This window comes from Lepisma saccharinum, chromosome 9 (genome assembly GCF_977018435.1).
Source record: "Lepisma saccharinum chromosome 9, izLepSacc3.1, whole genome shotgun sequence".
In the NCBI taxonomy this organism is placed as follows: Eukaryota; Metazoa; Arthropoda; class Insecta; order Zygentoma; family Lepismatidae; genus Lepisma; species Lepisma saccharinum.
In genome coordinates this window covers 34,610,141-34,625,017 of record NC_139237.1, presented here as the reverse complement: position 1 = coordinate 34,625,017, position 14,877 = coordinate 34,610,141, and the positions used below count along the sequence as shown (strand labels likewise).

At 36.1% G+C, this 14,877-nt stretch overlaps 1 protein-coding gene across 2 annotated transcripts in view; it reads left to right on the top strand.

The window, feature by feature from the left end:
• eIF3l (eukaryotic translation initiation factor 3 subunit l) overlaps positions 1 to 14,877 on the top strand; it is a 59,194-nt gene that overhangs the window by 17,255 nt on the left and 27,062 nt on the right. For both annotated transcript variants that reach the window (XM_083127988.1, XM_083127987.1), the window contains exons 4-6: positions 1,231 to 1,357; positions 10,413 to 10,642; positions 14,070 to 14,240. In XM_083127988.1, coding sequence (XP_082984114.1) covers positions 1,231 to 1,357; positions 10,413 to 10,642; positions 14,070 to 14,240 — 528 coding nt within the window. The remainder of the gene's footprint in view (positions 1 to 1,230; positions 1,358 to 10,412; positions 10,643 to 14,069; positions 14,241 to 14,877) is intronic.

Here is a 14,877-nt window from a genome sequence, read left to right as displayed (position 1 = left end):
AGACCGGGTGAGTCCAAACTTGCAGCACAGATAGACTAGGGGTGTCACATGACGTCACCAAAATTGTTTTTGCCAACTCCTTTTTGTTTTTCACTTATGCAATCAATTTTTTTTTTGTGTCACACCTCGTATGTAACTGGAGTCATTGTCTTCACAAAATAAGTGGGAATCCTGGTTATAAAAATAGACTGATATTTCATAACATGCCATTGCTCAACCAACAGCTTCTGAATCAGCCCTGGCTTTAAAAAAAGCAAAATTTTGATACAAGAACGGAGTCAATTTCGGGTTCAAAAGCGGTAAATAAAATGAAATATCGGTGTTATAGCAGTGAGAAATTGGATGAAAAGTGGTATATAAAAAGACATTTTGGTTTTAAAATTGTGAATATAATCCTAAATTTGATTTAAAAACATCACTTATTCCACAGAATTAACATTTCACTTCTAATAGCACATTTATGTAGTTATAAGAGTATTAAGTGTGAAGGAGTCCATTTTTGCTTCTCCAATATTAATAGCAGAATTAATCAATTTTCTGGGAATTGCATAACTCTCAGGATATTTTAGACCTTGGAAGGTGTCGCGTCGGTGAATAAACCCTGAATTTCATGTTTAAGAGTTAATTTTGCTCTTTGCAGTTCATTTCGCATTATTTCGTGACAAAACATGGTCACAAAATGCATCTCACACCTTTCAAAAACATGACAAATTAACACTACAATGTGTTTTTTCAAATTCCGTTTTTTCGTCAAAAATGAAATATGCATGCCTCTAGTCATTGCTAACGTAATGGAATCTTTGTAACACTGATGACATTGACAGTGCCATCAGTGGACAGCGAAAAAACACACAAAACCAGGGCTGGCTCGGTAGCTGTTGGTAGAACACTGGCATGGTATACCACAGACCCAGGTTCGAGTCCTTGTCAAGCCTGCACTTTTTGCTAAAAATTCTACATAGAACATCTGTGTGTACCAAATCGTAAGTAATGCTTGTAGTATAGTATTATACAGTGGAACCTCAATTTTACATTTTTCAGGGGACCAAGCTGAAAAAACTTTAAATGCAGGAATATGTAAAATCGAGGAAAAATTTATAACATTTTGCTATGTCGGGACCATCAAGATAATGTGGGAAGTGTAAATTGGGGTTACTCTGTATTTATTTGCTATTTTACAAGAAGGACATATGAATGCACACATGTAATTATTGTTCGTTTTTCTTGCAGGTGTTTCTTATTCTGTATAAAGAGCTGTATTATCGTCACATTTATGCAAATGTTACTGGTGGACCAACTCTGGAACAGAGATTTAGCTCCTACTTCAACTACTGTGAGCTCTTCAACTACATCCTGAGTAAGTCATTTCAATATTAATGGTACACACACTGGGAACTCGCTGCTTGTGTAAATTAATTGCATAGTGTTAGTGAATCCTTGAAGGTAATGAATTTGTTTGTTTAAGTTAACTTTTAAGTCCAATTTTTACACAGAAATGCTAATCGCGGCTGGGTGTATTTATTTATTGTAATTTCCAGTACATCAGAAGCCATTTTAAACCGGAAAGAAACAACAGTAAAACAATAGACTTAGATTAAAAACACACGAAGAAGGATAACATAAAATAAACAAGCCAAAACAGTACCAAGGTAAACAGATCAGTTTCACAAAAGCATTACTTATTTACAATTTTTTCTATGTTGGTGATAAAAGATGAATATGAACTGAATATATTTATTTAGTTTGAGATGATATTGAACTGATTCGGTAGCCTATGGAATAGTGATCGTTGTATGAGTGAGTTGTAGTGTGGAAAGTTTCTATGCTCCGTGTTTTATGTCTAGGCACTCTGAGTGAGAATTCGTGGAGTGGGATGCTGCACCTTAAGTTTCCATTTATGATCTTTTATAGCAATTTCATATCTGCAATGTATCTATGAATTTCTGGAGTATTAATGTGCAGATTTACAAGCAGATCTCTTTTAGGCAGGTGTCTCAGGGCAGGCACTCTACAGGAAAACCTCGTTAATACGATGTTCAAGGGACCAAAAAATGTCAACTTAGAATTAAATGACTTCGAGTTATCCAAACTTTTCAAGATGGTGCTGTTTTCAGGTGTAAATAAAGTAGAATATAAATTACCCCCACAACGGATGTTGTATACTTGGTGGTAGCTCAGAAAATAAGCTTTATATGTACTATATAATAATATTGTAAGTTTTAAGGAAAGTGTAAAAAATGTTACACAAAATGAGAACACAGAGCTTACGCGGACACGAAGATTCCAAGGAGACGGTTAACACCATTTATCCTGCCAAGTTATACAACCGGTTATGCACGGGAAGCATGTTGTGGCAAAAGTCTTTTAAAAAACTGCATTTTCTTTTAATTGTGCAAAGTCGTTGCTCTTCCACGAAATTCTTACAATTTTAGTTCATAAGAAACCTGTTTGCACGGAGACCTACGAAAAGGAAAACAATCTCGTTTATTGCAAGAAGTGAAACTCGGAAGAATCTTGACAGTAGTCACATTGGCGCGAGCAAGAGACGGGAGATAATCGGACAGAATGAATATCGGATTTTATGTGCATTCACTAGAACTTTGTGCGTTACAGGATTAACTGGTAAGAGAAGATTGGAGAGAACACAGCGTTTCCCTGGCACAAAAAAAAAAGAAAAAAAATCTGGGCAGTAAATTTTGTTCTCCTTCGGCTGTTTAAAACACATCGTAAAAAAGTCATGTTTTCTTTACTTCAGTTAACTTCATATTTGCCGCCCTCCCCCTTTACAGGGAACTCTTCCTCAACTTGCATTGTAATCCACTCTGAAAAAGTAAACACACAACTTGCGATCTGCACATTAAACAGTGCCACACTCGATAATCACTCTGGTTTGCATCCCACTTTAATCTGTATATTTAGTCCCGCTTAGCTCATCAGCATAAAATGAACTCAAAACAAGCTTTACGAAACTTGCGTATTTCAGATTAATCGACAATTTATTGTAGGATTCAAGAGTATTTTGGGGGTCAAACACTCGCTCCGCCAAAACTTTTCCTCTCGAATTCCTACATTGAGCATTTTTTTTAACAGCAGCACGCTAATGGTTTTAAAGAAAAGTGACAATATATACGAACTTTACTTGCATCATGAAGTTGTTTTAACTCTTGTTTATCTTTCTGGAGATCGAATTTCGTTATCCTCAAATCAAAACAGCTCTACGAGATTCAAAACAATGATGCTTATTCCTTCCCTCTGGATGCGGCATTGCCGTTATCGGCGAGCCACAGCTTTCCAGATGCTAGACTAAACACTGGTGCCAGCTGCAGTGTAAACACAATGCGACTGGCTGGAAGTTAAGAGCAGCAGGGGGCAGAAGAGAAATCATCCGCATTTTAAAGATAACGCAGTTGCCGAAGACTAAACTTTTATCAGCAGTGTGAAAAAGAAAAATGATCCTTGCATTATGTTTTACCATGCAACAGACAATAATACGGGCAATATTTCCTATCCAGACAGTTGCATTCAAACAAGAAAGAGGAACCTGAATTCTGCAATTATCACATTACCATGCACACCAGTGGCGAATAATGAGCTGTTGTAGGAGAAGGAAGGGTGTCACTTTTCTTTTACTTATCCTGCAGTTTTTGTTCGTTTTGAAGAAGGTATTCAAAACTGGTTGCTTTTTTTTAGACGCCAATGGAAAGGAGACCGTGTGCGCACACGAGCAAGAAAATTGTGGCCGAAACAATTAGCAACCCCCCCCCCCCCCCTAGAAAAAGGCAAATTTTATGACTGGCACAGTTGGGAAACGTATGAAGTGGGAAACGGGAGTTCCAACATACGTAAGATCGACGTCAACTTTTGCAGGAAACCTAGATGACAACGCATTAAGCAGGTTGACAATATTTAATTGGCCTATGTGGCTTTGATTATCTGTAACAGTTTCCCTTTTTATATGAAGTTCTTACTTACTTACTTAGTCGCGTCCTCTTCTACCTGCCGGTGTCGAGGGGTTACAGAGAGTTCTCCAGACGTTTCTGTCCATCGCCTTTTCCTGTGCCTCTTTCCATCTTATGCTTCGTTTCTCCAAAATCTCTTTGACACTCATATTCCATGTCTTTCTTGGTCTTCCTTTTGGTCTTGTTCCTTGTGGACGTGCTTCCCATATCTGCTTTGGCAGTCTCGTCTCACTCATTCTGCTCAAATGGCCGAACCATCTAAGTTGATTACGTTCAACTGTTTCTTGTAGTGGCTGAGCATTTAAAGATTGCCGAATGGTTTGATTCCTTATCCGATCTTTCCTGGTTTTCCCACTTATTCTTCGAAGGTACCTCATTTCCATTGTTTGTACACTTTGCATGTGTTTTCCAGTCAATGTCCAATTTTCACTGCTATATGTAAGTGTTGGTATATAAATTGTTTTGTATACAGTGAATTTTGTTTGGGTAGATATTTCTTTTTTGCCTATAAATCCTCGGTTTATCATTTGATATAGCTTTCCTGTCTTCATGATTCTATCTCTTATTTCTTCCTCTTCTTTTCCTTGACTGTTTATAATTACTCCAAGATACTTGAAATTTGTCACTTGTTCTAAAGGTTCGTTATTCAGTTTTATCTTATGGTTTGTCTTTTCTCTGCTGATTATCATTGTTTTAGTTTTCTCCGTATTTATTTCCATATTCTTCTTCTTTAATTCTTCATTAAGAATATTTAGATTATATTGTAAACTAGCCTGTGTATTAGCTATTAGTATAATATCATCAGCGTATATGAGCTCTGTTAGTTTAATTGATTTCATATTCCAGTATCCTACCTGAAATTGTTTCATTTTCATATGGCATTCCTTTATTACTTCATCTAATAGTATTATAAATAGATATGGTGATAGTATATCTCCCTGTTTAACTCCTGTTGTTATTTCAAATTCCTCTGACTGGTGGTTTCTCGTCCTCACGTAACATCTGCATCCTTTGTACCAACTTTGGATTGCTTTTATTAGGTTTTTATCCACTCCTTTCTTCTCTAAGGATTTCCATATCTCATTCCAAGGAACTCTATCAAAAGCCTTTTGTAGATCTACAAAACATACATGTGCCTTTTTATTGTATTCTATTGTCTTATCTGTTATTTGTTTGAGGGTGAAAATATGGTCTTGTACACTTCTTGCTGGTCTAAAGCCTGCTTGACTTTCTTCCAATTGCTCTTCGACATATTTTCTGAGTCTATTCTCCAGGATTCTTGAATATATCTTCCCTGGCACACTGAGCAATGAGATTCCCCGATGGTTTCTACATTCTCTATTATCCCCTTTCTTGAAGATTGGGATTATTACTGATATCTCCCATTCCTTCGGTACAGTTTTCTTTTCCCATATAACATTCAGTAAGTTCAAAAACAGTTGCTCTCCAGCATTTCCCATGTATTTAAGCATTTCTGGTGTTAAACCATCATGTCCACTAGCCTTACCTAACTTCATTTTCTTTAATGCTGCTTTTAATTCTTCTACTTTGATATCATTTATTTCCTCTTCTTCATCCTCCATTTCTATATCTTCTGTTCTTTCGTTTCCTGCTTGAACCTCCGTCCTGTTAGTTTGTGTTTCATCCTTCAGCAATTCTTCGAAGTATTCCTTCCATCTTTGCATGATTTCTTCTGGTTTTGTTCTTAGTTTACCATCTTTTCCTTTTATGTATTTTAATGGGCTTTCTTTATCTTTTCTCAAGGTCTTTAAAACTTTGTAGAATAGTTTTTGATTTTCTCGGCTGTTCTCTTCCATACTTTCCCCAAATTTTCTCCACGAGTTCTTTTTAGCCTCTAACACTTTCTTTTTAACTATATCCCTTTGCCTCCTATACTCTTCGAAGCTTTCTAAATCATTAATTGATAGGTACTTTTTCCACAGTATTTTCTTATGCGTGACTTCTTCTTTCAGCTCATCTGTCCACCATGCCGTTCCTTTCATTTTGTTTCCAATGTATGTTGTCCCGCAGCTTTCCTCTGCAGACTGTAGCAAAATCTTCTTAAATTCATCCCACAATTTATCTACGTCTCTTTCTTCCTTTTTCATGTTTCTCTTGTATCTTTGCTTCTATTAGTTGCTGATATTTTTCTTTAACTTTTGTATCTTTTAATTTGTATGCCTTTATTCTTATTTTATTTTGCTTTTCCTGTCTTCTTTTTCCATTAGTTTTTAGCACTCTACTTCTTTGTACTACTCTTTCCATTATTAATAGTTTATGGTCGCTCCCAATTTCCGCCCCTCTTTTGACTCTGGCATCTCTTATCTTTCTCATTGTATTTCTCTCTACTATGAAATAGTCAATTATAGATTTTTCCCTTCTTGTTGGTTCTTCCCTGGTGTATTTATGGATTTCTATATGAAGTTCTACACGGCACAAAGATCACGCTTTTAATGAAAGTGGTTACGGGAAGTTGTCGGCTACCAGGCCGAAAGTTGCTTGCTCACGGGCAATTGCTGAATCTCGAGCTCAGAGCTAGACAGATAGGTGAGACTTCCAGGTGCCACGCGTCTTGTATTTTGGAACATTTCTGCGATCTTATCTCGCATTTCTCATCTAGCTTCGGGCTGCTTCCCTCGAGTTGTCAGCAGCTCTTAGGATAAGGAAACATGTCAAGGTCAAGTTAAAATAATGTCCAAGCTCTTTCCACATTCGATTTTCTCTTGTAGACTTACGCAGGTGTCTACTTCGAATTAAGCTAAACCATATTTGCCGAAGAGTCTTGTAAAGAACTTCGTATTAAAAATTATCCGTATTTCGATTTATCCGTACTGAAATACATTATAAATCCTATCTTATCGGCTGGGGAATGGGAAGAACTTCGGATTAAAGGGTACTTCGTATTAACCAATATCGTATTAACGAGGTTTTCCTGTATATGGAACGATGGAGAGGAGAAAGCTGAGAACACTGTTGATCTTGGAGGTATGAGAATGGGCAGCTATGTTCCAGATGGGTGAACAGTATTCTAGAATGGGGGGGGGGGGGGCAAATGTTTGCAAGTAAATGGAAAGTGCTTTTGGGTTATTGATTTCGGTGAATCTGTAAAGTAGGCCTAGCATATGCATTGCCTTTTTTGTAATGGTTGAGATGTGATTATCGAAATTTAGTTTTGAATCTATGAGGACACCTAGATCTTGGTGTTGTGCTTCTTTTGCTAGAGGGAGGTCGGTGAGTGTATAATTATCTTCAAGAATGTTTTGTTTCAATGAAATTGTTATGTAAGTTGGATCCGAACCACTATGTGCATCCACTGGGTATCAAACCCAGGAACCCTTGATTACAAGGCAACGATGTTACCACTACACTACCGGGGAGGCCGATTGCAAGTTATGAATTATTGTTTTGTACAAGAATTGCATTAAGTATAGCAATTGTACTGTAAGAAGATTAATAATGTCTGGCTAGCAAGCTTTTATGAACAGTTGGTGGGAGTGGCTTAAAATTCGGTTTTTCAGGGTCTCAATTCATTCTGGCATGTATGTTCAATAATGTTTAACACTAAAACCATGAAATGAAGGGTGTGTTTTGCCTTGACCAATCCCTCCTACAACATTTTATTGCATATTTTGAAAAGAATCCCTGTTGTCTCTGGTATTGCTGGTGCTTATTCCATATCCCCATTTCCCTGCCTTGGTGTTGCACCACTATATGGTTGAAAATTTGCACATTACTTACTGCACTGTCACAGCTTTATTTTGACACTTTTTTATTTTTGTGGATTGTTTCAAACCATGGTTGTAGAAAAAAATATTGGTTTATAGGGTGTCTGGCAGTCAAGAATGTCAAGAAAGTCAAGAAATTATTCTAGTGCTCAAGAACTTTTGCTATTTTTTTTTACATTGTTATATACCTGTACTAGGATTTGTTAAAATTGAATATTTTGAAATCTAAAATTGAATTGAGTTGTAGTTTAAGATTTGTTCACTTTGTTTCTTAAGAATTGCATTCTTGAAAGCGTGAAGTTTTGTAAAAATATGAAATAAAGTAATGTGGCATTTCCCCATCCAGGATGAAGTCTGAAGCATTAATTTTTAATGCATTATAATAATTAAAGTAAGTCTAAATCTCTTGTTAAAGTACAGCTTCAGTTTTCCCTTATGGTAGGGGCTTTTCATTTAATAAAAATATATATTTTCGTAATTTTGCAACTACAGTAAAATCTCGTTAATCCAGACTAATGGGGGGGGGGATAAGTTGATCGGTTTAACGAAAGTCCAGATTAACTGAAATAACTTAAAAAAACAGTAGAAAGTACATTAAAACTCCGTTTATAGCAACAAAACACGTTTATTATGGTGTATTTAAAGGGCATAGGCTTAAATACACTATACAGTGCAGTACAAAGTCTGCAGGAAACAGAATTTCATCAGTGGTTGACTGCCTTTTCTTTGGGAAGTTCTCTTATTGACTTCTAGCCACATTTAAAACCTTGTATTCTGCTTTTTTTCTTCTTCTCCTTTTGCCTGTTTGGATTAAGCGAAGTCCAGCTTATCGGGGTCCGGATTAACGAGGTTTTACTGTATACTTAAGTAGGCGGCGATTAAATTAAATGTCAAGAAAAATGGAAAGTTAAAGAAAAAGGAAAGAGAGGTCAAGAAAAAGCCATACAATCTTCAAGAATTTGTTAATTTGGTAGACACCCTGGTTTAGTGTAAATGATCAAGTATTTATTCCACTTCTTTGAGAATTTATTGTAAGAACTGAGTAAGTGTGTATCCAGTGTTACACTTTCCTTCCAATGGAGTACAATGTTGTATGCTAACCAAGCATTTACGGGTTTGATCCCCACTGGAAACATCTGTGTAGATGTTTTAGATTCCACTTTAAACTGTATGTTCAGTCCCAGTTTATATGTATACTTTCTAAAGTGATATAATGATTGCAAGTAATTTTATTGATCTACCACTTTTTATAAATAGCCTAGCTTAGTGCTGAATTCTGTTGTTTGTTTTTTTAGAATGATTTTATGAATATAATGGTATAATTTGTGTACTGTAGTCTGGCAGGTAATGTGTAGAGGCACATATTTTTGGTAAATAAAAAAACAAAATTTCGGTACAAAAACTGAGTCAATTTTGGGTTCAAAAGCGGTAAATAAAATAAAATATCGGTGTTATAGTAGTGAAAAAATGGATGAAAAGTGGTATATAAAAAGACACATTGGTTTTAAAATTGTGAATATAATCCTAAATTTGATTTAAAAACTACACTTATTCCACAGAATTAACATTTCACTTCTAATAGCACATTTATGTAGTTATCAGAGTATTACGTTTATTTCTGTGTAAAGGAGTCCATTTTTTGCTTCTCCAATGTTAACTGCAGAATTAATCAATTTTCCGGGAATTGCATAACACTCAGGATAATTCAGACCTCAGAAGGTGTCGCGTCGGTGAATAAACCCTGAATTTCGTGTTTAAAAGTTAATTTCGCTTTTTGCAGTTCATTTCGCATTATTTCGTGACAAAATATGGTCACAAAATGCATCTCACAGCTTTCAAAAACATGAAAAATTAACACTACAATGTGTTTTTTCAAATTTCGTTTTTTCGTTAAAAACGAAATATGCATGCCCCTAGTAATGTGTCAAAATATGCACATTTTAATGCACTCATTAAGGAAGTGAATGTACGTACCATTCACGTTCTTCATGGAACATTTGCAACTGTATAATGGATGCCCACAGTATTGGTTAACAGTAGGTAGTCAATAGGGCTGAGATGAAACAATTTTGAACCGATACCAGTGCCAATACTTACAAATTGTAACAATTTGAAGTTTTCCAGAATATTTATAAATTTTAATGTATTAGTTTTTCATTTGAACTATACCATAGCAATGTGATAAACTTTTGCTTTAAAGTATCTATTTATAATTTCAGATGAAGTAATCATTTGGTCATAATAACAATTTCTCATCACAATGTTGTAAAAATAGAGAAACTTATGCGTACATTTGGTATATTTTCCAAGATATTTAAACTGTCACACGGAATTTTTGTGGATCTCATGAGATTTCCAGACTCAAGAAAAGTATCGACTATGTTGGTGATTAAATTCGACGTAATACTTTGTGATACCAATATAACTGGTATTGTTGTATTGTCTCAGGCTTAGTTATAAGTAAATTTTAAATCTAGTATTAGCAAAAATTACATAATGATCAATGCCAAAATATATACAGTGAAACCCTGATTTTATGTTCCTGCATTATACATTCAATTTTGATTGTCCCAACATGGCAAAATGCTATAAAATTTTCCTCGATTTTATATTTTCCCGCATTTTAATTTTTTTTTCAGCTTGGTTCCCTGAAAAACATAAAATCGAGGTTCCACTGTATTATTATCTGTAGGGTTAACCTCTACAAGTAAGTTGTATTTTCTTTCAGATGCAAAGTCTCCGGTGCCCTTGGAGCTGCCTGATCAGTGGCTGTGGGAGCTGATAGATGAATTTGTGTACCAGTTCCAGTCATTTGCACAGTACCGTGCTCGTCTGCAGGAGAAGTCACCTGATGAACTCGAGCATTTGAACCAAAATAACAAAATCTGGAATGTCCTGTGTGTGTTGAATGTGTTGCATTCATTTGTCGACAAATCAAACATCAAATTACAATTAGAGGTAGGAATGTGTTTTGCTTTATTGTGTGTGTTTCATCTTGCATGTAACATATTTTATTCATGTTTGGGTAATCTGTAAACATGATGAAAAATTAATCTATTGATTTCATTGACAACTACCACTTTCCACTGAGTAACTGACATATTTCTGCAGTAAAACCCTCCTAGTTCCTTAGTGGTGGAGATAGAAGGGATAAATAGCAAATTTCTGGCTAATTCAGTCATTTGCTGTTTCTTGTTTTTTTTAAAAAATTGTTGTCAAGCAAACTAAGTATAATCATCACATCACTGAAGATTCCAAGCCTGAAATTCAGCAATTTATTTATTTTTTATACTTATATTTTTTTGCACTTCTAAAGTTATATAAGTCAAAGAAGAAATCATTACAGTGAAGTACATGTTTTCCAGAATCTGACTCAAGATAACTCATGTTTATTAAAAATGAAGAAACCTTTATTTTGCCAGAATTGAATAGGAAAATTATTTTTCCATTTTTATTATTCTGAACACTAGCCCCAAAAGAAGACATTTACCTTTACGTGTATTTCAAATTACAGAAACATGAGAACCTCCAAAAATAATGTATTTATTCAGCTAGTGTTTTATTGTCAAGCATAGCTATCATTGATATAAAGGGTATTCATAAAATAATGGTGGGGTTTTGCTGTTTACTACCTTTTCAGGTGCAACCTGCACCATTAGAAAGATCGGCTATTGAAGTTTGAGATGCATTGCCTACAGTTTGTTTATGCTCACTGCAGGGCCAGTTTACAATATTAACACTCAGCAGAAGAAGGCATTATGTGCAAGGAGCTGTGGGCTTTCTTGTTTATGCTCACTGCAGGGCCAGTTTATAATATTAACACTCAGCAGAAGAAGGCATTATGTGCAAGGACATCGCACAGAAAATATTCACACTAGGACTTGGTCACTGCATGTGGTGGCTTGGTTCTCCCAGATATGGACAGCCATAGATATGAAATGTGGCTTCATTGCTGAAGATGAACCATTCTACGAAACCATCTTCCTCCATCTTTGATTGCATTTCCATGCAGAAGTACTTATTTGATCTTGTCTGCTTGTGTAAGAGCCTGCACAAACTCTAGCTTGTATAGTTTAATACACAGCCACTTACGCAACACCTTCCACACTAGTTTTTAGCATGTTCAGTTCCCTGCTTGTTTTAGCCACTGACTTTCAGAGACACAGGCATCAAGTTTCTACAAATTGTCTGCGAATGTTATTCTCATTTGGTCCATCCTTTTGAAATGGCACAAAACTCCCCCTGCACTGTGACAATAGATTTGGATCCCTTGAATCAGAGCACCCAGTATGTCTTCTCCTACCGAGTTGCCATTTTGGAAAACTTGCCCTGCTGTGAACATAAATGAACTGTTGGTAGGTAACCCATCTCAAACTTGGACATTTGCTTTGCCGAATCGTGCAGGTCATACCTGTGTAAGGTAGTAAACAGCTATTGTATTCACTTAAGGAACCCCACCATCCTGTTATGAATAGCCTGTGGTATTTTCGAGCCAACTTTGGTGTAAATTCAAACAATTATTTTTGTTAGTGCTTAATTTATCTTGCGTGAAATATATTTTTATTTTGTGATTTTGACAAGCACTCTTTTGTGTTGAGCAATGTTCTACTTTTACTAAGGTCCAAGATTCAACCCATGGTGGAGTCCCATTGTATAGTGTTTATGACCTCACTTGTAACTGTACTTCCAGTCACAATACCCTATCTGAGAATAAAGCAGACTTTAAATAAACTTTACTGCTCCCTCCCCCCCAAATAAACTTTACATACATTACTTATGGTAGTTCTTCACAGCACATTTGTAATTTTATACCACATTGATAGAACATTGGTTATCAGTAAAGGCATGCATATTTAGTTTTTGACGAAAACACGAAATGTGAAATAACACATTATAATGTTAATTTTTCATGTTTCTGAAAGCTGTGAGGTGCATTTTCCTACCCTGTTTTGTCACAAAATAATGCGAAATGAACTGCAAAATGGACTCTTAAAGCCAAATTTAGGGTTTATTTACCGATGTGACACTTTCCGAAAGTTATAGAATTCACGGAAAACTGATTAATTCTGCTGTAGATATTTGAGAAGCAAAAATGGACCCCTTTGTACAAGAATACACTTAATATTCTGGTAACGACATAAATGTGCTATTAGAAGGGATATGCTTATTTTGTGTAGTAGGTGCAATTTTTAAATCAAATTTGGGTCATATTCACATTTTTAAAACCAAAATGTCATTTTATATACTGCTATAACAGCAAAATTTTATTTTATTTACAGCTTTTGAACTCAAAATTGACTCTGTTTTTGTACCAAAATTTTGCTTTTTTATTTACCAAAAATATGTGCCTCTAGTGCTGTATCAGTTCATATTGTTCCATCCCAACAAATGCTATGTTAAAAAAAATAGATATGGAACCACACTGGTTGATTTGGCGACATCTGACTGAGGTGCATGATGATGTCATGCAGGAAATATTTCTTTCTGTATCCCTTCATTAGTGATACTTGACTCAATCCAGCTTCTCGTCAGTTCCTCAAGGCAGATGTTGGGAAGTGAAGGTGCATGGAGAATGGTACTGAGTACATATTCTGTAGCTTCGTGTTACTTCATGGCGAGGTGCAAAACACAGGGAGTAACTACACTGTTATAATAATTAATACTGCCATTACTCCTTAGGACCTCCTTGATGGTGTAGTGGTAACACTGTTAACTTGCCATTAAGGGCGCCAGAGTTTGATCCATGGTGGATGTACGCTGGGTAAGTCATGTCACTATTGGCCTAACAGAGTGGTCGTACATAAACCATAGGATAATGCTAGATAAAACTTTGTTATAGTTGCTACATATATTTTGCTGACTTTACTTCACCTTTCTGCCTCTTTTTTGGCTTAATTGTGAAAATGAGGATGAGCGATGATTATGTGAAATTGATGAGGAGACATTCCCAAAGAATGCCGCCGGACCCTGTGGCCGAGTGGTTAGCACATCGTGCTGCGATGCCAAGGTCCCGGGTTTGATTCTCGCTCGGGCTTGGTTGTTTGTGAATGTCCATTCATCAATTTCATCATTTCATCACTCATCCCCCATCTTTGCAAATTAGCCAAGAGGCACAAAACGTAAAGTAAAATAAACCAAATCAATCAATCAACCAACCAAAGAATTCCCATTCTGGGACTCCAAACCCAGGAATACTTTGGTGACAAGATCAAAAGTCATCCACTAATTTGCTTGGCCACTGAGCTGGGCTCTCTCCATTTGCAGTATCACTATTAGGGGCAAATGTCTTGAAGTATGTTAGAATTGTTTTTGTAGCACGCAGCAGGTTTAGTTTCATATGAAGCTTATTAAACTGATCCTACATTATCGTGTGTGTGTCTTGTAGGTTTACGCAAGCGGTGGAGAACCGGATTCTGTGGCTGGTGAATTTGGTCGCCATTCTCTGTACAAGATGCTTGGCTACTTCAGCCTGGTGGGGCTTCTGAGGCTCCATTCCCTGTTGGGAGACTATTACCAGGCCATCAAGGTCCTTGAGAATGTGGAACTGCACAAGAAGGTAAATGAGGCTTTCATTAACATTATTATTATTCTCTGTCTTCTGTAAGAATGTAGCCAGTCTCAACAAATGCACTTGGTTTCTGAGAAATGCTATTGCTAGAGGCATGCATATTTAGTTTTTGACGAAAACACTAAATGTGAAATAACACACTGTAATGTTAATTTTTCATGTTTCTGAAAGGTGTGAGGTGTATTTTCCTGTTCTGTTTTTTCACGAAATGAACTGCAAAATGCGAAGTAGACTCTTAAACACTAAATTTAGAGTTTATTTACGGACGCAACACTTTATGAAGTTTGAATTATCCTGTGAGTTATGGAATTCGCGAAAAATTGATTAATTCTACTGTAAATATTTGAGAATCAAATTGGATCCCTTTATACAGTAATAAACTTAATACATAAATGTGCTGTTAGAAGGGATATGTTTATTTTGTGTAATAAGTACAGTTTTTAAATCAAAGTTAGGATCAAATTCACAATTTTAAAAACAAAATGTCATTTTGTATACCGCTTTTGATCTGGCCATGGTGGCTCAGACGGTAACGTGTCTGACTACCATGCTCAAGGTCCTGGGTTCGATCCCCAGCTGGTTCAAATCTGAGAACTTTTCTAGCATTGAAAGCGGCTCCGGCACC